The sequence below is a fragment of the Mustelus asterias genome, chromosome 14 (genome assembly GCF_964213995.1).
Source record: "Mustelus asterias chromosome 14, sMusAst1.hap1.1, whole genome shotgun sequence".
In the NCBI taxonomy this organism is placed as follows: Eukaryota; Metazoa; Chordata; class Chondrichthyes; order Carcharhiniformes; family Triakidae; genus Mustelus; species Mustelus asterias.
This window is the reverse complement of record NC_135814.1, coordinates 100,694,267-100,719,978: the sequence shown is the minus strand read 5'-3', so window position 1 is coordinate 100,719,978 and position 25,712 is coordinate 100,694,267. Positions and strand designations below refer to the sequence as shown.

The window sequence follows — 25,712 nt, the reverse complement described above, 5'->3', positions numbered from 1 at the left end:
CTGACGTGACGAATGAAAGGCAGGCGATTCAGAGTCTGAGAGAGAAGGAGGTAAAGACATTTAAAGGGACTGGAAGCTACTACGCTGCTCCTGGAGTTGCTGCAGGAAAGAGCAGGATTCCTGGGGGACTGAGGAGGAGGGAATTTCAGAAGAGTGAGTTAATTTCACCTCTCATTCATCAGCAGCAAGGATCTGCCCCAGGAGCAGCAGCCCAGGACAGGAGGGACAGAGTTTGTCCTTTGGGACATGTTGCAGAGATTCGAAGACAGGCTTTAGAGCGGCTCCTCCCAGCCCCAGCAGCACACTGTGCAGAGAGCGGGAGCCTCGCACCGACAGCCTGCCCTGGGATGAAGCAGAGCGGGGGCAGCTCTGGCAAAGGCTCGGCGCTCGGAGATGGTGGCTGGCTGCAGGGCGGAGGACAGGGAGGGCTGAAGTGGATGGATGCGAGCGAGAAGTCCCCATGTCTGCACTCCTGCTCGTCTGGGCGATCCTGCACTCGGCAATGGACAGCAACCTGGCCAGGAGACACATCCCCTGCACAGGTAAGGAGAGTAAGCAGAGCACAGCCGGTATCTCCACATCACAGGTAAGAGAGAGGGAGAGAGAGAGAGAGGGCGGAGAGAGAGAATGGACACATGGAGACTGACAATAGAGTCAGACAGGGGAGAGAGTGAGAATAGAGAGAGACAGGTGAGAGCGTGAGAGTGAGACAAGTGAGAATGAGACAGCTGAGAGTGAGACAGGTGAGAATGACGAGTGAGACAGGTGAGAATGGAGAGTGAGACAGGTGAGAATGTGAGAGTGAGACAGGCGAGAGTGAGACAGGTGAGAGTGTGAGAGTGAGACAGGTGAGAATGGAGAGTGAGACAGGTGAGAATGGAGAGTGAGACAGGTGAGAATGGTGAGTGAGCCAGGTGAGAGTGTGAGAGTGAGACAGGTGAGAATGGAGAGAGAGACAGGTGAGAAAGGAGAGTGAGACAGGTGAGAGTGTGAGAGTGAGACAGGTGAGAATGGAGAGTGAGACAGGTGAGAATGTGAGTGAGACAGGTGAGAATGGAGTGTGAGACAGGTGAGAATGTGAGAGTGAGACAGGTGAGAGTGAGACAGGTGAGAGTGAGAGAGTGAGACAGGTGAGAATGGAGAGTGAGACAGGTGAGAATGTGAGAGTGAGACAGGTGAGAGTGTGAGAGTGAGACAGGTGAGAGTGTGAGAGTGAGACAGGTGAGAATGGAGAGTGAGACAGGTGAGAATGGAGAGTGAGACAGGTGAGAATGGTGAGTGAGCCAGGTGAGAATGTGAGAGTGAGACAGGTGAGAATGGAGAGAGAGACAGGTGAGAAAGGAGAGTGAGACAGGTGAGAATGGAGAGAGAGACAGGTGAGAAAGGAGAGTGAGACAGGTGAGAGTGTGAGAGTGAGAAAGGTGAGAATGGAGAGTGAGACAGGTGAGAATGTGAGTGAGACAGGTGAGAATGGAGTGTGAGGCAGGTGAGAATGTGAGAGTGAGACAGGTGAGAGTGAGACAGGTGAGAGTGAGAGAGTGAGACAGGTGAGAATGGAGAGTGAGACAGGTGAGAATGTGAGAGTGAGACAGGTGAGAATGGAGAGTGAGACAGGTGAGAATGGAGAGTGAGACAGGTGAGAATGTGAGTGAGACAGGTGAGAATGGAGTGTGAGACAGGTGAGAATGTGAGAGTGAGACAGGTGAGAGTGAGACAGGTGAGAGTGAGAGAGTGAGACAGGTGAGAATGGAGAGTGAGACAGGTGAGAATGTGAGAGTGAGACAGGTGAGAGTGTGAGAGTGAGACAGGTGAGAGTGTGAGAGTGAGACAGGTGAGAATGGAGAGTGAGACAGGTGAGAATGGAGCGTGAGACAGGTGAGAATGGAGAGTGAGCCAGGTGAGAATGTGAGAGTGAGACAGGTGAGAATGGAGAGAGAGACAGGTGAGAAAGGAGAGTGAGACAGGTGAGAATGGAGAGAGAGACAGGTGAGAAAGGAGAGTGAGACAGGTGAGAGTGAGAAAGGTGAGAATGGAGAGTGAGACAGGTGAGAATGTGAGTGAGACAGGTGAGAATGGAGTGTGAGGCAGGTGAGAATGTGAGAGTGAGACAGGTGAGAGTGAGACAGGTGAGAGTGAGAGAGTGAGACAGGTGAGAATGGAGAGTGAGACAGGTGAGAATGTGAGAGTGAGACAGGTGAGAATGGAGAGTGAGACAGGTGAGAATGTGAGAGTGAGACAGGTGAGAATGGAGAGTGAGACAGGTGAGAATGGAGAATGAGACAGGTGAGAATGGAGAGTGAGACAGGTGAGAATGGAGAGTGAGACAGGTGAGAATGGAGAGTGAGACAGGTGAGAATGGAGAGTGAGACAGGTGAGAATGGAGAGTGAGACAGGTGAGAATGGAGAGTGAGACAGGTGAGAATGGAGAGTGAGACAGGAGAGAATGGAGAGTGAGACAGGTGAGAGTGTGAGAGTGAGACAGGTGAGAATGGAGAGTGAGACAGGTGAGAATGTGAGTGAGACAGGTGAGAATGGAGAGTGAGACAGGTGAGAATGGAGAGTGGGACAGGTAAGAATAGAGAGTGAGACAGGTGAGAATGGGGAATGAGACAGGTGAGAATGGAGAGTGAGACAGGTGAGAATGGAGAGTGAGACAGGAGAGAATGGAGAGTGGGACAGGTAAGAATAGAGAGTGAGACAGGTGAGAATGGAGAATGAGACAGGTGAGAGTGTGAGAGTGAGACAGGTGAGAGTGTGAGAGTGAGACAGGTGAGAATAGAGAGTGAGACAGGTGAGAATAGAGAGTGAGACAGGTGAGAGTGTGAGAGTGAGACTGGTGAGAATGGAGAGTGAGCCAGGTGAGAATGGAGAGTGAGCCAGGTGAGAATGGAGAGTGAGACAGGTGAGAATGGAGAGTGAGCCAGGTGAGAATGTGAGAGTGAGACAGGTGAGAGTGTGAGAGTGAGACAGGTGAGAGTGTGAGAGTGAGACTGGTGAGAATGGAGAGTGAGCCAGGTGAGAATGGAGAGTGAGACAGGTGAGAATGGTGAGTGAGCCAGGTGAGAGTGTGAGAGTGAGACAGGTGAGAATGGAGCGTGAGACAGGTGAGAATGGTGAGTGAGCCAGGTGAGAATGTGAGAGTGAGACAGGTGAGAATGGAGAGAGAGAGACAGGTGAGAAAGGAGAGTGAGACAGGTGAGAATGGAGAGAGAGACAGGTGAGAAAGGAGAGTGAGACAGGTGAGAGTGAGAAAGGTGAGAATGGAGAGTGAGACAGGTGAGAATGTGAGTGAGACAGGTGAGAATGGAGTGTGAGGCAGGTGAGAATGTGAGAGTGAGACAGGTGAGAGTGAGACAGGTGAGAGTGAGAGAGTGAGACAGGTGAGAATGGAGAGTGAGACAGGTGCGAATGTGAGAGTGAGACAGGTGAGAATGGAGAGTGAGACAGGTGAGAATGTGAGAGTGAGACAGGTGAGAATGGAGAGTGAGACAGGTGAGAATGGAGAATGAGACAGGTGAGAATGGAGAGTGAGACAGGTGAGAATGGAGAGTGAGACAGGTGAGAATGGAGAGTGAGACAGGTGAGAATGGAGAGTGAGACAGGTGAGAATGGAGAGTGAGACAGGTGAGAATGGAGAGTGAGACAGGTGAGAATGGAGAGTGAGACAGGAGAGAATGGAGAGTGAGACAGGTGAGAGTGTGAGAGTGAGACAGGTGAGAATGGAGAGTGAGACAGGTGAGAATGTGAGTGAGACAGGTGAGAATGGAGAGTGAGACAGGTGAGAGTGTGAGAGTGAGACAGGTGAGAATGGAGAGTGAGACAGGTGAGAATGGAGAGTGAGACAGGTGAGAATGGTGAGTGAGCCAGGTGAGAGTGTGAGAGTGAGACAGGTGAGAATGGAGAGAGAGACAGGTGAGAATGGAGAGTGAGCCAGGTGAGAATGTGAGAGTGAGACAGGTGAGAGTGTGAGAGTGAGACAGGTGAGAGTGTGAGAGTGAGACTGGTGAGAATGGAGAGTGAGCCAGGTGAGAATGGAGAGTGAGACAGGTGAGAATGGTGAGTGAGCCAGGTGAGAGTGTGAGAGTGAGACAGGTGAGAATGGAGAGAGAGACAGGTGAGAAAGGAGAGTGAGACAGGTGAGAATGTGAGAGTGAGACAGGCGAGAGTGAGACAGGTGAGAGTGTGAGAGTGAGACAGGTGAGAATGGAGAGTGAGACAGGTGAGAATGGAGAGTGAGACAGGTGAGAATGGTGAGTGAGCCAGGTGAGAGTGTGAGAGTGAGACAGGTGAGAATGGAGAGAGAGACAGGTGAGAAAGGAGAGTGAGACAGGTGAGAGTGTGAGAGTGAGACAGGTGAGAATGGAGAGTGAGACAGGTGAGAATGTGAGTGAGACAGGTGAGAATGGAGTGTGAGACAGGTGAGAATGTGAGAGTGAGACAGGTGAGAGTGAGACAGGTGAGAGTGAGAGAGTGAGACAGGTGAGAATGGAGAGTGAGACAGGTGAGAATGTGAGAGTGAGACAGGTGAGAGTGTGAGAGTGAGACAGGTGAGTGTGTGAGAGTGAGACAGGTGAGAATGGAGAGTGAGACAGGTGAGAATGGAGAGTGAGACAGGTGAGAATGGTGAGTGAGCCAGGTGAGAATGTGAGAGTAAGACAGGTGAGAATGGAGAGAGAGACAGGTGAGAAAGGAGAGTGAGACAGGTGAGAATGGAGAGAGAGACAGGTGAGAAAGGAGAGTGAGACAGGTGAGAGTGTGAGAGTGAGAAAGGTGAGAATGGAGAGTGAGACAGGTGAGAATGTGAGTGAGACAGGTGAGAATGGAGTGTGAGGCAGGTGAGAATGTGAGAGTGAGACAGGTGAGAGTGAGACAGGTGAGAGTGAGAGAGTGAGACAGGTGAGAATGGAGAGTGAGACAGGTGAGAATGTGAGAGTGAGACAGGTGAGAATGGAGAGTGAGACAGGTGAGAATGTGAGAGTGAGACAGGTGAGAATGGAGAGTGAGACAGGTGAGAATGGAGAGTGAGACAGGTGAGAATGGAGAGTGAGACAGGTGAGAATGGAGAGTGAGACAGGTGAGAATGGAGAGTGAGACAGGTGAGAATGGAGAGTGAGACAGGAGAGAATGGAGAGTGAGACAGGTGAGAGTGTGAGAGTGAGACAGGTGAGAATGGAGAGTGAGACAGGTGAGAATGTGAGTGAGACAGGTGAGAATGGAGAGTGAGACAGGTGAGAATGGAGAGTGGGACAGGTAAGAATAGAGAGTGAGACAGGTGAGAATGGGGAATGAGACAGGTGAGAATGGAGAGTGAGACAGGTGAGAATGGAGAGTGAGACAGGAGAGAATGGAGAGTGGGACAGGTAAGAATAGAGAGTGAGACAGGTGAGAATGGAGAATGAGACAGGTGAGAGTGTGAGAGTGAGACAGGTGAGAGTGTGAGAGTGAGACAGGTGAGAATAGAGAGTGAGACAGGTGAGAATAGAGAGTGAGACAGGTGAGAGTGTGAGAGTGAGACTGGTGAGAATGGAGAGTGAGCCAGGTGAGAATGGAGAGTGAGCCAGGTGAGAATGGAGAGTGAGACAGGTGAGAATGGAGAGTGAGCCAGGTGAGAATGTGAGAGTGAGACAGGTGAGAGTGTGAGAGTGAGACAGGTGAGAGTGTGAGAGTGAGACTGGTGAGAATGGAGAGTGAGCCAGGTGAGAATGGAGAGTGAGACAGGTGAGAATGGTGAGTGAGCCAGGTGAGAGTGTGAGAGTGAGACAGGTGAGAATGGAGCGTGAGACAGGTGAGAATGGTGAGTGAGCCAGGTGAGAATGTGAGAGTGAGACAGGTGAGAATGGAGAGAGAGACAGGTGAGAAAGGAGAGTGAGACAGGTGAGAATGGAGAGAGAGACAGGTGAGAAAGGAGAGTGAGACAGGTGAGAGTGAGAAAGGTGAGAATGGAGAGTGAGACAGGTGAGAATGTGAGTGAGACAGGTGAGAATGGAGTGTGAGGCAGGTGAGAATGTGAGAGTGAGACAGGTGAGAGTGAGACAGGTGAGAGTGAGAGAGTGAGACAGGTGAGAATGGAGAGTGAGACAGGTGAGAATGTGAGAGTGAGACAGGTGAGAATGGAGAGTGTGACAGGTGAGAATGTGAGAGTGAGACAGGTGAGAATGGAGAGTGAGACAGGTGAGAATGGAGAATGAGACAGGTGAGAATGGAGAGTGAGACAGGTGAGAATGGAGAGTGAGACAGGTGAGAATGGAGAGTGAGACAGGTGAGAATGGAGAGTGAGACAGGTGAGAATGGAGAGTGAGACAGGTGAGAATGGAGAGTGAGACAGGTGAGAATGGAGAGTGAGACAGGAGAGAATGGAGAGTGAGACAGGTGAGAGTGTGAGAGTGAGACAGGTGAGAATGGAGAGTGAGACAGGTGAGAATGTGAGTGAGACAGGTGAGAATGGAGAGTGAGACAGGTGAGAGTGTGAGAGTGAGACAGGTGAGAATGGAGAGTGAGACAGGTGAGAATGGAGAGTGAGACAGGTGAGAATGGTGAGTGAGCCAGGTGAGAGTGTGAGAGTGAGACAGGTGAGAATGGAGAGAGAGACAGGTGAGAATGGAGAGTGAGACAGGTGAGAATGTGAGAGTGAGACAGGTGAGAGTGTGAGAGTGAGACAGGTGAGAGTGTGAGAGTGAGACTGGTGAGAATGGAGAGTGAGCCAGGTGAGAATGGAGAGTGAGACAGGTGAGAATGGTGAGTGAGCCAGGTGAGAGTGTGAGAGTGAGACAGGTGAGAATGGAGAGAGAGACAGGTGAGAAAGGAGAGTGAGACAGGTGAGAATGTGAGAGTGAGACAGGCGAGAGTGAGACAGGTGAGAGTGTGAGAGTGAGACAGGTGAGAATGGAGAGTGAGACAGGTGAGAATGGAGAGTGAGACAGGTGAGAATGGTGAGTGAGCCAGGTGAGAGTGTGAGAGTGAGACAGGTGAGAATGGAGAGAGAGACAGGTGAGAAAGGAGAGTGAGACAGGTGAGAGTGTGAGAGTGAGACAGGTGAGAATGGAGAGTGAGACAGGTGAGAATGTGAGTGAGACAGGTGAGAATGGAGTGTGAGACAGGTGAGAATGTGAGAGTGAGACAGGTGAGAGTGAGACAGGTGAGAGTGAGAGAGTGAGACAGGTGAGAATGGAGAGTGAGACAGGTGAGAATGTGAGAGTGAGACAGGTGAGAGTGTGAGAGTGAGACAGGTGAGAGTGTGAGAGTGAGACAGGTGAGAATGGAGAGTGAGACAGGTGAGAATGGAGAGTGAGACAGGTGAGAATGGAGAGTGAGACAGGTGAGAATGGTGAGTGAGCCAGGTGAGAATGTGAGAGTAAGACAGGTGAGAATGGAGAGAGAGACAGGTGAGAAAGGAGAGTGAGACAGGTGAGAATGGAGAGAGAGACAGGTGAGAAAGGAGAGTGAGACAGGTGAGAGTGTGAGAGTGAGAAAGGTGAGAATGGAGAGTGAGACAGGTGAGAATGTGAGTGAGACAGGTGAGAATGGAGTGTGAGGCAGGTGAGAATGTGAGAGTGAGACAGGTGAGAGTGAGACAGGTGAGAGTGAGAGAGTGAGACAGGTGAGAATGGAGAGTGAGACAGGTGAGAATGTGAGAGTGAGACAGGTGAGAATGGAGAGTGAGACAGGTGAGAATGTGAGAGTGAGACAGGTGAGAATGGAGAGTGAGACAGGTGAGAATTGAGAATGAGACAGGTGAGAATGGAGAGTGAGACAGGTGAGAATGGAGAGTGAGACAGGTGAGAATGGAGAGTGAGACAGGAGAGAATGGAGAGTGAGACAGGTGAGAGTGTGAGAGTGAGACAGGTGAGAATGGAGAGTGAGACAGGTGAGAATGTGAGTGAGACAGGTGAGAATGGAGAGTGAGACAGGTGAGAATGGAGAGTGGGACAGGTAAGAATAGAGAGTGAGACAGGTGAGAATGGGGAATGAGACAGGTGAGAATGGAGAGTGAGACAGGTGAGAATGGAGAGTGAGACAGGAGAGAATGGAGAGTGGGACAGGTAAGAATAGAGAGTGAGACAGGTGAGAATGGAGAATGAGACAGGTGAGAGTGTGAGAGTGAGACAGGTGAGAGTGTGAGAGTGAGACAGGTGAGAATAGAGAGTGAGACAGGTGAGAATAGAGAGTGAGACAGGTGAGAGTGTGAGAGTGAGACTGGTGAGAATGGAGAGTGAGCCAGGTGAGAATGGAGAGTGAGCCAGGTGAGAATGGAGAGTGAGACAGGTGAGAATGGAGAGTGAGCCAGGTGAGAATGTGAGAGTGAGACAGGTGAGAGTGTGAGAGTGAGACAGGTGAGAGTGTGAGAGTGAGACTGGTGAGAATGGAGAGTGAGCCAGGTGAGAATGGAGAGTGAGCCAGGTGAGAATGGAGAGTGAGACAGGTGGGAATGTGAGAATGAGACAGGTGAGACTGTGAGAGTGAGACAGGTGAGAGTGTGAGAGTGAGACAGGTGAGAGTGTGAGAGTGAGACAGGTGAGAATGTGAGAGTGAGTCAGGTGAGAATGGAGAGTGAGTCAGGTGAGATTGGAGAGTGAGACAGGTGAGAATAGAGAGTGAGTCAGGTGAGAGTGTGAGAGCGAGACAGGTGAGAGTGAGACAGGTGAGAATGGAGAGTGAGACAGGTGAGAGTGTGAGAGTGAGACAGGTGAGAATGGAGAGTGAGACAGGTGAGAATGGAGAGTGAGCCAGGTGAGAATGGAGAGTGAGCCAGGTGAGAATGGAGAGTGAGACAGGTGAGAATGGAGAGTGAGACAGGTGAGAGTGTGAGAGTGAGACAGGTGAGAGTGTGAGAGTGAGACAGGTGAGAATGTGAGAGTAAGTCAGGTGAGAATATAGAGTGAGTCAGGTGAGATTGGAGAGTGAGACAGGTGAGAATAGAGAGTGAGTCAGGTGAGAGTGTGAGAGCGAGACAGGTGAGAGTGAGACAGGTGAGAATGGAGAGTGAGACAGGTGAGAGTGTGAGAGTGAGACAGGTGAGAATGGAGAGTGAGACAGGTGAGAATGGAGAGTGAGCCAGGTGAGAATGGAGAGTGAGACAGGTGAGAATGGAGAGTGAGCCAGGTGAGAATGGAGAGTGAGCCAGGTGAGAATGGAGAGTGAGACAGGTGAGAATGGAGAGTGAGACAGGTGAGAGTGTGAGAGTGAGACAGGTGAGAGTGTGAGAGTGAGTCAGGTGAGATTGGAGAGTGAGACAGGTGAGAATAGAGAGTGAGTCAGGTGAGAGTGTGAGAGCGAGACAGGTGAGAGTGAGACAGGTGAGAATAGAGAGTGAGACAGGTGAGAATGGAGAGTGAGCCAGGTGAGAATGGAGAGTGAGACAGGTGAGAATGGAGAGTGAGACAGGTGAGAGTGTGAGAGTGAGACAGGTGAGAGTGTGAGAGTGAGACAGGTGAGAGTGTGAGAGTGAGACAGGTGAGAATAGAGAGTGAGACAGGTGAGAATAGAGAGTGAGACAGGTGAGAATGGAGAGTGAGACAGGTGAGAATAGAGAGCGAGACAGGTGAGAATGGAGAGTGAGACAGGAGAGAATGGAGAGTGAGACAGGTGAGAATGGAGAGTGAGACAGGTGAGAGTGTGAGAGTGAGACAGGTGAGAATAGAGAGTGAGACAGGTGAGAAAGGAGAGTGAGACAGGTGAGAGTGTGAGAGTGAGACAGGTGAGAATGGAGAGTGAGCCAGGTGAGAATGGAGAGTGAGCCAGGTGAGAATGGAGAGTGAGACAGGTGAGAATGGAGAGTGAGACAGGTGAGAGTGTGAGAGTGAGACAGGTGAGAATGGAGAGTGAGACAGGTGAGAGTGTGAGAGTGAGACTGGTGAGAATGGAGAGTGAGACAGGTGAGAGTGTGAGAGTGAGACAGGTGAGAATGGAGAGTGAGACAGGTGAGATTAGAGACCGAGACAGGTGAGAGTGTGAGAGTGAGACAGGTGAGAGTGTGAGAGTGAGACAGGTGAGAGTGTGAGAGTGAGACAGGTGAGAATGGAGAGTGAGACAGGAGAGACAGGAGAGCGGGACAGGTGAGATTGTGAGAGTGAGACAGGTGAGAGTGTGAGAGTGAGACAGGTGAGAATGGAGAGCGGGACAGGTGAGAGTGTGAGAGTGAGACAGGTGAGAATGGAGAGCGGGACAGGTTAGAGTGTGAGAGTGAGACAGGTGAGAATGGAGAGTGAGACAGGTGAGAATGGAGAGTGAGACAGGTGTGAGTGTGAGAGTGAGACAGGTGAGAGTGTGAGAGTGAGACAGGTGAGAGTGTGAGAGTGAGTCAGGTGAGAGTGTGAGAATGAGACAGGTCGGAATAGAGAGTGAGACAGGTGAGAGTGTGAGAGTGAGACAGGTGAGAGTGTGAGAGAGAGACAGGTGAGAATAGAGAGTGAGACAGGTGAGAGTGTGAGAATGAGACAGGTCGGAATAGAGAGTGAGACAGGTGAGAGTGTGAGAGTGAGACAGGTGAGAGTGTGAGAGAGAGACAGGTGAGAATAGAGAGTGAGACAGGTGAGAGTGTGAGAATGAGACAGGTGAGAATAGAGAGTGAGACAGGTGAGAATGGAGAGTGAGACAGGTGAGAATAGAGAGTGAGACAGGTGAGAATGGAGAGTGAGACAGGTGAGAATGGAGAGAGAGACAGGTGAGAATGGAGAGTGAGACAGGTGAGAGTGTGAGAGTGAGACTGGTGAGAGTGTGAGAGTGAGACAGGTGAGAGTGAGACAGGTGAGAGTGTGAGAGTGAGACAGGTGAGAATGGAGAGTGAGACAGGTGAGAACAGAGAGCAAGGCAGGTGAGAACGGAGAGTGAGACAGGTGAGAATAGAGAGTGAGACAGGTGAGAGTGTGAGAGCGAGACAGGTGAGATTGGGGAGCGAGACAGGTGAGAATGGAGAGCGAGACAGGTGAGAATGGAGAGCGAGGCAGGTGAGAGTGTGAGAGTGAGACAGGTGAGAGCGTGAGAGTGAGACAGGTGAGAGTGTGAGAGTGAGACAGGTGAGACAGGTGAGAGTGAGACAGGTGAGAGTGAGACAGGTGAGAGTGTGACAGGTGAGAGTGTGAGAGTGAGACAGGTGAGAATAGAGTGAGACAGGTGAGAGTGAGACAGGTGAGAATGGAGAGTGAGGCAGGTGAGAATGGAGAGTGAGGCAGGTGAGAGTGTGAGAGTGAGGCAGGTGAGAGTGTGAGAGTGAGACAGGTGAGAGTGTGAGAGTGAGACAGGTGAGAGTGTGAGAGTGAGACAGGTGAGAGTGTGAGAGTGAGACAGGTGAGACAGGTGAGAGTGAGACAGGTGAGAGTGAGACAGGTGAGAGTGAGACAGGTGAGAGTGTGACAAGTGAGAGTGTGAGAGTGAGACAGGTGAGAATAGAGTGAGACAGGTGAGAGTGTGAGAGTGAGACAGGTGAGAATAGAGTGAGACAGGTGAGAGTGTGAGAGTGAGACAGGTGAGACAGGTGAGAGTGAGACAGGTGAGAGTGAGACAGGTGAGAGTGAGACAGGTGAGAGTGTGACAGGTGAGAGTGAGACAGGTGAGAGTGTGACAGGTGAGAGTGTGAGAGTGAGACAGGTGAGAATAGAGTGAGACAGGTGAGAGTGTGAGAGTGAGACAGGTGAGAATGGAGAGTGAGACAGGTGAGAATGGAGAGTGAGACAGGTGAGATTAGAGACCGAGACAGGTGAGAATGTGGCAGCATCTCCGCTGCACTAGCGCTCTGCTGTGACATTTCATTTCTGTGAGATATCCAGTTTGAAGGTATTGTTGGCAATGTGAGGAAGGGGTCTCAATGAAACAAGCGGTCGGCAGCAGAGGCAAACGGAATGGGTAAATGAAATGCCTCGATTCTAGTCGCCACAGTGATTTGCGTTTTCTAGGCGAGGGAGTGTTAGAATGTGAGATTGCGGCTCGCGGCCTGGTGTCGCTGTGTGAATGAATAAACAAGCCGTGAATCAGCCGGTGAAAATGATAGCCACAGCCCAGTGAAGAATGAAGCAAGTGAAATGTTGCACCGATCTTTGATCTTGACAGTCAAATATAATTTACCGTCAGAATGATGTAAGGAAAGTAGCAATAGTGGAATGAAGCTGGTCAGAATTGAGGGTGAGGTTGAATATAGAATTAAAATTTTACCATTCAGTATCGAGTCAACATTGAGCTCAATGTCTGTGCAGAGTTACATGTTTGTCTATCTGCTACGCTTGACCTGCAGAGAATTGGTGCTGCCTTCAGGTACAGTGGATTATTTTACAATTAGATTTTATTAACTCGTGGGACATGGGCGTCGCTGGAGAGGCCAGAATTTATTGCCCATTCCTAGTTGCCCCTTGAGAAGGTGGTGGTGAGCTGCCTTCTTGAATCGCTGCAGTCCATGTGCTGTGGGTTGACCCACAATGCCGTTAGGGAGGGAATTCCAGGATTTTGACCCAGTGACAGCGAAGGAACGGCCAATATATTTCCAAGTCAAGATGGTGGGTGGCTTGGAGGGGAACTTGCAGGTGGTGGTGTTCCCATGTACCTGCTGCACTTGTCCTTCTCGATGGAAGTGGTCGTGGGTTTGGAAAATGCTGTGTAAGGAACTTTGGTGAATTTCTGAATTTGGCCCAATTGTTCAGGTTGGCTCAATGGTGGTTAATTACCATCTGCTCCAATAGTAGCCCAAAATTGCCCCTTATGATGTGCAGGTTAGGTGGATTGGCCATGGTAAATTGTCCCTTAGTGTCCAAAGTTGAGCAGGTTGTGTGGATTGGCCATGCTAAATTGCCCCTTAGTGTCCAAAGATGAGCAGGTTGGGGGATTGGCAATGCTAAACAGTTGGAAAGACCAGGACATTGTTCACTCACATCGCCAGATGCTGCTCTCTCTCTCCTTCCCCCGCTCTACATTGAACCAATTTGACAAAATGTCTGGCTCGTGTAATACAAGGGATAAAAGACAGCCGGGTTTCTCTTGATTTGCTTGTCGCGTGAGCTTATCACAATCCGATGGCCCACCCTAGGGTTTTGGAAGTAAAACCCTTCCAAAAATGTCAGTAACATCTTGAAATGTGTGGGTGACATGAGACATGGAAGCGTATCAAACAGTGAGGAAGATCGCAATGAGGCATTAAGAGGACCCTGACAGGCTGATTGATTTTTTCTCAGGAGACTAAGGAAATTTGGCATGTCCGCTACGACTCACCCCAACTTTTACAGATGCACCACAGAAAGCATTCTTCCTGGTTGTATCACAGCTTGGAATGGCTCCTGCTCTGCCCAAGACCGCAAGAAACTACAAAATGTCGTGAATGTAGCCCAGTCCATCACGCAAACCAGCCTCCCATCCATTGACTCTGTCTACACTTCCCGCTGCCTCCAAAACACAGCCAGCATAATTAAGGACCCCACACACACCAGACATTCTCTCTTTCACCTTCTTCCATCGGGAAAAAGATACAAAAATCTGAGGTCACGTACCAACTGACTCAAGAACAGCTTCTTCCCTGCTGCCATCAGACTTTTGAATGGACCTACCTCGCATTAAGTTGATCTTTCTCTACACCCTAGCTGTGACTGTAACACTACATTCTGCACTCTCTCCTTTCCTTCTCTATGAACAGTATGCTTTGTCTGTATAGCTCACAAGGGCAGCAAGGGTTGGGCAATAAATGCTGCCCAGCCAGTGACACCCATGTCCCACGCATGAAGATAAAAAAAAGTAGAAACCAATTATATGACACATTTTCTCCCTCTTCAGGTGCTACGTTGGGCCCAACCCTTGCTGCCCTTGTTCAGAGGGCAGTTGAGAGTCAACCACATTGCTGTGGCTCTGGAGTCACATGTAGGCCAGACCGGGTAAGGACGGCAGATTTCCTTCCCTCAAGGACATTAATGAACCAGATGGGTTTTCCCAACAATGGTTTCATGGTCATCAGTAGATTCTTAATTCCAGATATTTTTCTTTGAATTCAAATTCCACCATCTGCCGTGGCGGGATTCGAACCCGGGTCCCCAGAACATTAGCTGAGTTTCTGGATTACTAGTCCAGTGATAATACCACAGTGTGGTGGAGGCAGGTTCAATCGAGGCATTCAAGGGGGCATTGGATGATTACTTCAATCGAAAACATGATTTGATTTGATTTATTATTGTCACATGTATTAGTATACAGTGAAAAGTATTGTTTCTTGCGCGCTATACAGGCAAAGCATACCGTTCATAGAGAAGGAAAGGAGAGGGTGCAGAATGTAGTGTTACAGTCATAGCTAGGGTGTAGAGAAAGATCAACTTAGTGCGAGGTAGGTCCATTCAAAAGTCTGACAGCAGCAGGGAAGAAGCTGTTCTTGAGTCGGTTGGTACGTGACCTCAGACTTTTGTATCTTTTTCCTGACGGAGGAAGGTGGATGAGAGTCGCCGGAATTCTACCGTCCCGCCCACCAGAGAATCAGAGCGGGCGAGGGGCGGACAATGGAAATGTCCGTTGAGTGAGGCCGGAATATCATGCCCAGTATGTCCGGGGTGCGTGGGCTCTTTGGTTATCCTGGCTGCTTTTCCGAGGCAGCGGGAAGTGTAGACAGAGTCAGTGGATGGGAGGCTGGTGTTAGCTGAGTTTCTGGATTAATAATCTGGTGACAATGCCACAGTGAGAGAGAGTCTAATCCATGGGTTGAGTGGATTAATTTACAGGGTAAAATCGGAAGGAATGTGCTGGAACTGTCACTGAAATTGACATCAATGTAATGGAACTAGAGTAACGATTCATAGAATAGAAAGCAGCCTGCGGGGACTGACTTCTCCACGCCTGCTAGAATCTCCAGGGGGGTTCAGAGTGGCTCTCCGCTTTCGGGGAGCTGGGGGCCCGACCCCGCTGGAGTGAAGGGGAGGGAGCAATCGGGGGGTCGGGCAATGTGGCCGTCTGGGCATGGGCTCCCTGGAAGTGCCACCCCATGCCCCCTGGCACTGCCCAAGGGACAAAGTGCCCATGCAAGGCCAGCTTTTAAATAGTATGTAAAATATGATATAAGTCTCTGTCTCCCAGCCGATTCCCGATGCTGCCGGAAATCGGGGCCTGGGAGACGCAAACGTGGCGCGGACGCTCGTGGGAATCCTGCGAATCGGTCGAGGCATGATTCTCCCAGCCAACCATGGGAGAATCGAGGCCGTGATCTTTTGCGACTAAATTATCCTGTTGCAAATTCCCAACTGTCTGCATTAACTTGAGTCACTCAGTCGCACGATCAGAAAGCACGTGGCCTCCTTGATGTGACGACAGGCGAATTGTGTGGAAATGCTGCGAATCCTGTCTGAACTCTGAAACAAATCAATCTCTTCCCAGCTTGAAAGCCCTGAGTCGGGGATTTCCCTCCAACCTTTCTCAGCTGTGATAATAACCCGGCCACAGAGACAGAGAAAGTCGGGGATGCTGGTTTCATTATTCTGCCCTCCAGAGATTCTTCTGTCCTTTTCATCACCTCTCAGAGGGAGAGACGTCTCGTTGAGAGAGGCGGGATGGAGCAGAGACGTTGAGTTCACCTCTTTATTCACAGAGACGCAATTACCTGAGGCTGTCGCAAAAACTGGAGGGCGCAGCTTTAGAATGTTTCACTTTCTGTTTTTTAATAGAGGACAAAAGGCCAGATACCGGGGGCTCAATAAGTGATCACCACTCCGCACAAGGGAAATATCACAGAGTGTAATATGCCCCAGAGCCCAGACAAACTAGAATTTAGGTTTTCAAACCGGTTCACCAGTCTGTTTGAGGTGTGTGTGGTTCGGGCACTGCACACTTCCCTGTGTCTGTGAGTGTAAAGTACAGTTTTTTGTTTTTATCAGGGTGGTGTACAGTTGTCAGTGTGTGTGTGACATTAGTGTACAGTTGTCACTGTGTGTGTGTGATGTTAGTGTACAGTTGTCACTGTGTGTGTGATGTTAGTGTACAGTTGTCACTGTGTGTGTGTGATGTTAGTGTACAGTTGTCACTGTGTGTGTGTGATGTTAGTGTACAGTTGTCACTGTGTGTGTGACGTTAGTGTACAGTTGTCACTGTGTGTGTGATGTTAGTGTACAGTTGTTGCTGTGTGTGTGTGATGTTAGTGTACAGTTGTTGCTGTGTGTGTGTGATGTTAGTGTACAGTTGTCACTGTGTGTGTGACGTTAGTGTACAGTTGTCACTGTGTGTGTGTGATGTTAGTGTACAGTAGTCGCTGTGTGTGTGTGTGACATTAGTGTACAGTTGTCACTGTGTGTGTGTGATGTTAGTGTACAGTTGTCACTGTGTGTGTGATGTTAGTGTACAGTTGTCACTGTGTGTGTGTGATGTTAGTGTACAGTTGTCACTGTGTGTGTGTGATGTTAGTGTACAGTTGTCACTGTGTGTGTGACGTTAGTGTACAGTTGTCACTGTGTGTGTGATGTTAGTGTACAGTTGTCACTGTGTGTGTGATGTTAGTGTACAGTTGTCACTGTGTGTGTGTGTGTGATGTTAGTGTACAGTTGTCAGTGTGTGTGTGAGACATTAGTGTACAGTTGTCACTGTGTGTGTGTGATGTTAGTGTACAGTTGTCACTGTGTGTGTGATGTTAGTGTACAGTTGTACACAGTGTGTACAGTTGTCACTGTGTGCGTGATGTTAGTGTACAGTAATCGCTGTGTGTGTGTGTGTGATGTTAGTGTACAGTTGTCACTGTATGTGTGACATTAGTGTACAGTTGTCATGCTGTGTGTGTGACATTAGTGTACAGTTGTCACTGTGTGTGTGACGTTAGTATACAGTTGTCACTGTGTGTGTGTGTGTGAGATGTTAGTGTACAGTTGTCACTGTGTGTGTGATGTTAGTGTACAGTTGTCACTGTGTGTGTGTGTGTGAGATGTTAGTGTACAGTTGTCACTGTGTGTGTGATGTTAGTGTACAGTTGTCACTGTGTGTGTGTGTGATGTTAGTGTACAGTTGTCACTGTGTGTGACATTAGTGTACAGTTGTCACTGTGTGTGTGTGTGATGTTAGTGTACAGTTGTCACTGTGTGTGTGTGACGTTAGTGTACAGTTGTCACTGTGTGTGTGATGTTAGTGTACAGTTGTCACTGTGTGTGTGTGATGTTAGTGTACAGTTGTCACTGTGTGTGTGTGATGTTAGTGTACAGTTGTCACTGTGTGTGTTATGTTAGTGTACAGTTTCACTGTGTGTGTGTGTGATGTTAGTGTACAGTTGTCGCTGTGTGTGTGTGATGTTAGTGTACAGTTGTCACTGTGTGTGTGTGATGTTAGTGTACAGTTGTCACTGTGTGTGTGTGACGTTAGTGTACAGTTGTCACTGTGTGTGTGTGACGTTAGTGTACAGTTGTCACTGTGTGTGTGTGTGATGTTAGTGTACAGTTGTCGCTGTGTGTGTGTGACGTTAGTGTACAGCTGTCACTGTGTGTGTGTGATGTTAGTGTACAGTTGTCACTGTGTGTGTGTGACGTTAGTGTACAGTTGTCACTGTGTGTGTGACGTTAGTGTACAGTTGTCACTGTGTGTGTGTGACGTTAGTGTACAGTTGTCACTGTGTGTGATGTTAGTGTACAGTTGTCACTGTGTGTGTGTGACGTTAGTGTACAGTTGTCACTGTGTGTGTGTGTGACGTTAGTGTACAGTTGTCACTGTGTGTGTGACGTTAGTGTACAGTTGTCACTGTGTGTGTGTGACGTTAGTGTACAGTTGTCACTGTGTGTGTGTGTGTGTGACGTTAGTGTACAGTTGTCACTGTGTGTGTGTGACGTTAGTGTACAGTTGTCACTGTGTGTGTGTGTGACGTTAGTGTACAGTTGTCACTGTGTGTGTGTGACGTTAGTGTACAGTTGTCACTGTGTGTGTGTGACGTTAGTGTACAGTTGTCACTGTGTGTGACGTTAGTGTACAGTTGTCACTGTGTGTGTGTGTGACGTTAGTGTACAGTTGTCACTGTGTGTGTGTGACGTTAGTGTACAGTTGTCACTGTGTGTGACGTTAGTGTACAGTTGTCACTGTGTGTGTGACGTTAGTGTACAGTTGTCACTGTGTGATGTCAGTGCACAGTTTTCAATGTGTTCTAATTCCTGCCTTTACCTCTGACCCCTCTTTTTAGATTTAAAGCCACAAAACCTCCTCTCTGAGATTACAGAAGGCCCTCGGACACTGCCGAATGGATTCAGGATGGTTCAGGAGCGAGGAATCCGTGGATTGAGACTGAGTCCGGATGCGAAAGCAGTCCACTTCCCCGCCTCTCTCATCTTCAAACTCTGTAACTACTTCCCAGCTGAATTCTCCATCGTCGTCACACTGAAAGCAAACTACCTGCCGTCAAAGGTACCGTCAAAACCCAGCGGAACCAATGGGGCATAAATCAGATACATTGGTGCAGACGACACTTGGAGTGCTGTGAATCCCTTTACTTTCCCCTCCCTATTACAAAACGGACAAGACGACATAAGACCAGGAGATGTCGGAGCAAAATTAGGCCATTCAGCCCATCGAGTCTGCTCCTCCATTCACTGAGATCATGACTGATCTAATGTGATAATTCTCAACCCCACTTTCCCACCTTCATCCCCATAACCCTCGATTCCCTTAAAATTTTGATTTGGTTTATTATTGTCACATGTATTAGTATACAGTGAAAAGTATTGTTTCTTGCACACTATACAGACAAAGCATACCGTTCATAGAGAAGGAAAGGAGACAGTGCAGAATGTAGTGTTACAGTCATAGCGAGGGTGTAGAGGAAAATCAACTTCACGCGAGGTAGGTCCATTCAAAAGTCTGACAGCAGCAGAGAAGAAGCTGTTCTTGAGTCGCTTGGTACGTGACCTCAGACCTTTGTATCTTTTTCCCTGACGGAAGAAGGTGGAAGAGAGAATGTCCGGGGTGCGTGGGGTCCTTGATTATGTTGGCTGCTTTGCCGTGGCAGCGGGAAGTGTAGACAGAGTCAATGGATGGGAGGCTGGTTTGCGTGATGGACTGGGCTACATTCACAACCTTTTGTAGTTCCTTGCAGTCTTGATCAGAGCAGGAGCCATACCAAGCTGTGATACAACCAGAAAGAATGCTTTCTATGGTGCATCTGTAAAAGTTGGTGAGAGTCATAGCTGACATGCCAAATTTCCTTAGTCTTCTGAGAAAGTAGAGGCGTTGGTGGGCTTTCTTAACTATAGTGTCGGCATGGGGGGACCAGATGATCTGGACACGTAAAAACTTGAAGCTCTTAACCCTTTCTACTTTGTCCAGATTGATGTAGACAGGGGGATGCTTCCTGGCACTGTGCTTCCTGAAGTTGATGACTGTTTCCTTCGTTTTGTTGACATTGTGGGAGAGATTATTGTTGCCGCACCAGTTCACCAGATTCTCTATCTCATTCCTGTACTCTGTCTTGTCATTGTTTGAGATCCGACCCACTACGGTGGTGTCGTCAGCAAACTTGAAAATCGAATTGGAGGGGAATTTGGCTGCACAGTCATGGGTGTATAAGGAGTATAGTAGGGGGCTGAGAACACAGCCTTGTGGGGCACCGGTGTTGAGGATGATCGTGGAGGAGGTGTTGTTCCCTATCCTTACTGACTGCAGCCTGTGGTTCAGAAGTCCAGGATCCAGTCGCAGAGGGACTCACCCTTGAAGATGAAGGCACTGGAGAAGGTGCAAAAAAATTGACAAGGACGATACCAAGGAAGATGGAACGGCTGGGACTCTTTCTCTGGCGAAGGGAAGAGTGAGGAGATAGATATATCTGAGGGTCATGAGCGAGTCTGAGGGATAGCATCACACGTACTTCATTTCTCCTTTTGTAGAGGAGCAGAGATTGGTAGAGAGCTGATTATCAAATGGATGGATTGCATCATGAATGCTCCTCCTCCTATGGTCACCAGGCTCTGGAGTGGGATTGAGCCAGGGATTTTTTGCCTCAGAACCCCGGAATCCACCCATCAGCCATGTGGCTTCTTCGTTTGATAGGGTCGATGATGCACAAGTTCTGCTTGTGAAGAAGCACGAAACTGGAATCATAAATATTAGATTCCAATTCTGTTCCCGCACGAAGGCGGACTTTTGTCTGTTTCCATAGCTACTCATTCCCCGGAACAGGTCGCTAGTCGGTTGCCAGGGGTTTATAACGTGAGGGGAGGCCACTCCACACCAAGCATGGCTGACCAGGAGTCTCTCCCGCTCTTCCTGCCAGCCATTGGCGTGTTTGCAAGGATTTTGCAGGTTGACACTCAACCTGTTTGAGCGCATTGCGAACGCACCTTCCTTGGCCATCCAGCCCTGGGGTGGGACTCGAACCCGGAGCTTCTGGCTCAGAGACAGGAACGCTAACCCCACTGCGCCCCAAGACCTCCTAAGCATAAGATAGTCACTAATTGAGGGGAGGCGACGGCCTAGTGGTATTATCACTAGACTATTAATCCAGAAACTCAGCTAATGTTCTGGGGACCCGGGTTCGAATCCTGCCCACGGCAGATGGTAAAATTTGAATTCAATAAAAAAATCTGGAATTAAGAATCTACTGATGACCATGAAACCATTGCCGATTGTCAGAAAAACCCATCTGGTTCACTAATGTCCTTTAGGGAAGGAAATCTGCTGTCCTTACCTGGTCTGGCCTACATGTGACTCCAGAGCCACAGCAATGTGGTTGATTCTCAACTGCCCTCCAAGGGCAACTAGGGATGGGCAATAAATGCTGGCCCAGCCAGCGATGCCCATGTCCCATGAATGAATAAAACAAAATACCAGCAGGGAATCAAAAGAACCTGCTTCACTCAGAGAGTGGCGAGAATGTGCATGGCCCTGTAACACAGGTAGATAGAGTCATAGAATCCCTACAGTGCAGAAGGAGGCCATTCGGCCCATCGAGTCTGTACCGACCACAATCCCACCCAGACCCTATCCCCATAACCCTACTTATTTACCCTGCTGATCCCCCTGACACTCAGGTCAATTTAGCATGGCCAATCAACCTAACCCTCACATCTTTGGACTTTGGTAAAGAAGGCGTATGGTTTGCCTTTATTGGTCAGGGTATTGAGTACAAGAGTCAGGATGTCATGTTGCAGCTTCATAAAACTTTGGTTAGGCCACACTTAGAGTACTGCGTTCAATTCTGATCGCCACGTTACAGGAAGGGGCTGGAGGCTTTGGAGAGGGTGCAGAAGAGGTTTACCAGGATGCTGCCTGGATTAGAGTGTATGAGCTATAAGGAGAGGCTGGACAAACTAGGGTTGTTTTCTCTGGAGCGGCTGAGGGGAGACCTGAGAGAAGGCTATAAAATTATGAGAGGCCTTGATAGGGTTGACAGTTGGAATCTTTTTTCCCAGAGTTGAAATGTCGAATATTTGGGGGCATCACTTAAGATGGGAGGGCGAAAGTTCAAAGGAGATGTGAGGGTGCAAGTTGTTTTTATACAGAGGATGGTAGGTGTCTGGAACACGCTCCCAGGTGATGTTGGTGGAGGCAGATACGATAGGGGCATTTAAGGGGCTTTTAGATAAACACATGAATGCGCAAGGAATAGAGGGATATGGAGCAAGGGCAGGCAGAAGGGATTAGTTTACTTTGGCGTCATGTTCGGCACAACAAGGGTGGGCTGAAGGACCTGTTCCGTACTGTTCTAGGTTCTACATAACAGGAAATAGCCGGGGCAAGCAGAGTCACTGAACCTAAAGGGAAGCAAGTTAAATGCCAAGAAGAGCTAGAAGGATATGTTGATGGGGTTGGATGGATAGGCTATGAGGAGGCTCATGTACAGTATAGGATGGATTCTACGGGCTGAATGGCCTGCTTCTGCAACCTCATTCGTTACTGGAGTGAGAGTTGAATCCATGAGCTTCTAACTCAGAATGAGCCACAGCTGACACAGTGATGGGAAGGTCAGTAGGTCAGAGAAACATAGAAACTGAAGCAGGAGGAGGCCATTCAGCCCTTCGAGCCTGTTCCGCCATTCATCTTCATCATGGCTGATCATCAAATTCAATATCCTGATCCCCCCTTCCCCTCTATATCCCTTGATCTCTTTAGCCCCAAGATCTATATCTAATTTCTTCTTGAAATCACACAACGTTTTGGCCTCAACTACATTCTGTGGGAATGAATTCCACACATTCACCACTCTCTGGGTGAAGAAATTTCTCCTCACCTCAGTTCTGAAAGGTTTACCCCTTATCCTCAAACTATGACCCCTAGTTCAGAACTCCCCCACCATCAGGAACATTCTTTCTGAATCTACCCTGTCTAACCCTGTTAGAATTTAATAGGTTTCTATGAGATCCCCTCTCACTCCTCTAAACTCCTGTGAATATAATCCTAACCGACTGAGTCTCTCCTCATATGACAGACCTGCCATCCCAGGAATCAGCCTGATAAACCTTCGCTGCACTCCCTCTATAGCAAGGACATCCTTCCTCAGATAAGGACACCAAAACTGCACACAATACTCCAGGTGTGGCCTCACCAACGCCCTGTACAATTGCAACAAAACATCCCTATCCCTATACTCAAATCCTCTCGCTATGAAGGCCAACATCCCATTTGCCTTCTTTACTGCCTGCTGTACCTGCACGCTTACTTTCAGCGACTGATGTACGAGGACTCCAAGGTCTCGCTGAGTATCCACCTCTCTCAATTTACACCCATTCAAGTAATAATCTGTCTTCCTATTATTGCTACCAAAGTGGATAACCTCACATTTGTCCACATTATACTGCATCTGCCATGCAGATGCCCACACACTCAGCCTGACCAAATCAGGTTTGAGCATCTCTGCATCCTCCTCAGACTTGCCATCCCAGGAATCAGCCTGGTAAACCTTCGCTGTACTCCCTCTATAGCAAGGACATCCTTCCTCAGATAAGGACATCAAAATTGCTCACAATAACAAAGAACAGTACAGCACAGGAAAATGCCCTTCGGCCCTCCAAGCCTGCGCCGACCATGATGCCTGACTGACGGTCATCTAGATGCCCCTTAAATGCCGCTATTGCATCTGCTCCCACAGCCTGCCCGGGCAGCGCATTCCAGACATTCACCATGCCCTGTGTAAAAAAATTACCTCGCACATCTCCTCTAAACTTTTCCCCATGCACCTTAAACCTATGTCCCCGAGTTCTTGACTTTTCCACCCTATGAAAGCAGCCAGCATTATCAAGGACCCCACGCACCCCGGACATTCCCTCTTCCACCTTCTCCCGTTGGGAAAAAGATACAAAAGTCTGAGGTCACGCACCAACCGACTCAAGAACAGCTTCTTCCCTGCTGCTGTCAGACTTTTGAATGGACCTACCTCGCATTAAGTTGATCTTTCTCTACACCCTAGCTATGACTGTAACACTACATTCTGCACTCTCTTGTTTCCTTCTCTATGAACGGTATGCTTTGTCCGTATTGCTCGCAAGAAACAATACTTCTCACTGCATGTTAATACATGTGACGATAATAAATCAAATCAGAATCAATACTCCAGGTGTGGCCTCACCAACACCCTGTACAATTGCAGTAAACCATCCCTATCCCTGTACTCTCGCTGTGAAGGTTGAAGAGAAAGGTCTATCGGTAAAGGCCTCGTCTCACTGAGCTAACTCCCTTTTGCTTTGCAGAAGAATGAATACATCTTCACGCTGCTCCAGGAGAACTCAAACCAGCTGCTGCTGGGCCTAAGGATCTCGTCTGACAAGCTGCACTTTGAGTTCTCCCCTGCCGGTCACCCCGACAGCCACAGGAAACGGGTCACCTTCCGGGATCTCTACCTGGCCGACCGGCGCTGGCACACCTTGGCACTGGCCGTAACCACCAACATCGTGTCTCTCACCGTGGACTGCTGCCCTCCGATAGACGTGTGAGTAATTCTCAACCCCTGCCCCCACGGTAGCGCGAGCGGTCCGGCCTGGCACGAGGATCCATCGGGAATTTCATTGATCCCAAGTGGGAGAAGAATCAGATCTATTTTTGTTAAGGGTTAAATTACTTAGATTAGTGAAACTGGGATAGTTCTCCTTAAAGCAGAGACGGATATGGACAAAAGACTACAGTTATGACTCATCTTTCATTCCTTTCCCCTGCAGTATAAATATCTCCCACTTTCTCTGCCTTTTAGCTTCGGCAAAGGGTCACCCGGACTCGAAACGTCAGCTCTTTTCTCTCCTTCCAGACGCTGCCAGACCTGCTGAGAGTTTCCAGTGTTTTCGCTTTTAGTTTCAGATTCCAGCATCCGCAGTAATTTGCTTTTATCCAGATAAGGACAGGTTTATTTAGAATCATGAAAGTACATAAGGAGGAACAGGTTCCTGTGTTTGTTTATTTATTATTGTCACAAGCAGGCTTACATTAACACTGCAATGAAGTTACTGTGAAAATCCCCTAGTCGCCCACACTCTGGCGCCTGTTCGGGTACACTGAGGGAGAATTTAGCACGACCAATGCACCCTAACCAGCGCGTCTTCCAGACTGTGGGAGGAAACCGGAGCACCCGGAGGAAACCCACGCAGATTCGGGGAGAACATGCAGACTCCGCACAGAGAGTGACCCAAGCTGGGAATCGAACCCGGGTCCTTGGCGCTGTGAGGCAGCAGTGCTAACCACCGTGCCACTTTTTCTGTAAAAAAAAAAACAACATTCAAAACTAATAGCTCACCCCTTCTGCAGTTTGCCAATTGGCTTAACCTGTGCCCTCTGGTTACGCATCCACCTGGCACGGTGGCACAGTGGTTAGCTCTGCTGCCTCATAGCGCCAGGGACCGGGGTTCGATTCCGGCCTCGAGTCACTGTCTGTGCGGAGTTTGCACATTCTCCCCATGTCTGCGTGGGTTTCCTCCGGGTGCTCCGGTTTCCTCCCGCACTCCAAAGATGTGCAGGTTAGGTGCATTGGCCGTGTTAAATATGCGGGGTTACGGGGATAGGGTGGGGGTGGGGAGGTTGAACGCGGGTAAGATGCCCTTTCGGAGAGTCGGTGCAGACTCGATGGGCCGAATGGTCTCCTCCTGCACTGTAGGGATTCTATGATTTCCGCCAATGCTGCTTTTGCTTGGAAATTGAAAGTGTCGTTCTTCAGATTTCTGTGATCCAGTGTGGGAGAGCTGGGCACCAGATGCAAACACTGCGTTGGAGGGAAGAAATCTGAGAGAAGATTTGATCGAGATGTTCAAAATCATGAGGGGGCTGGACAGAGTAGAGAGGGAGAAACTGTTCCCGCTCGTAAAGGGATCGAGAACAAGAGGGCACAGATTGAAAGTGATTTACAAAGGAGGTTTTTTTGATTCATTCATGGGATGTGGGCATCACTGGCTGGGCCCATCCCTAATTGCCCCTTGAACCGAGTGTCTCACTCGGCCACTTCAGAGGGCAGTTGAGAGTCAACCACATTGCTGTGGCTCTGGGGTCACATGTAGGCCAGACCAGGTAAGGACGGCAGATTTCCTTCCCTAAAGGACATTAGTGAACCAGATGGGTTTTTTCGACAATCGACAATGGTCATCTGCAGACTTTTAATTTTTATTAAATGCAAATTTCACTATCTGTCGTGGTGGGATTTGAACCCGGGACCCCAGAGCATTACCCTGGATCTCTGGATTACTAGTCCAGTGACAATACCACTGCGCCACAGTGTGGCGGAGACAGGCTCAGTCGAGGCATTCAAGGGGGCATTGGATGATTAGAAAAAATGTGCAGGGGAATGGCTCTAAGTCTCGTTTGGAGAGACAGTACAGACACGATGGGCCAAATGGCTC

General features: G+C 49.1%; 1 protein-coding gene across 1 annotated transcript in view; it reads left to right on the top strand.

Annotated features, from left to right (window-relative positions):
• The first annotated feature begins 530 nt into the window (after positions 1 to 530).
• LOC144503909 (thrombospondin-type laminin G domain and EAR repeat-containing protein-like) overlaps positions 531 to 25,712 on the top strand; it is a 70,352-nt gene continuing 45,170 nt past the window's right edge. Inside the window, exons 1-3 of the mRNA XM_078228974.1 lie at positions 531 to 542; positions 18,092 to 18,312; positions 23,586 to 23,824. Of these exons, the coding sequence (XP_078085100.1) occupies positions 18,160 to 18,312; positions 23,586 to 23,824 (392 nt within the window). The 5' untranslated portion in view covers positions 531 to 542; positions 18,092 to 18,159. The remainder of the gene's footprint in view (positions 543 to 18,091; positions 18,313 to 23,585; positions 23,825 to 25,712) is intronic.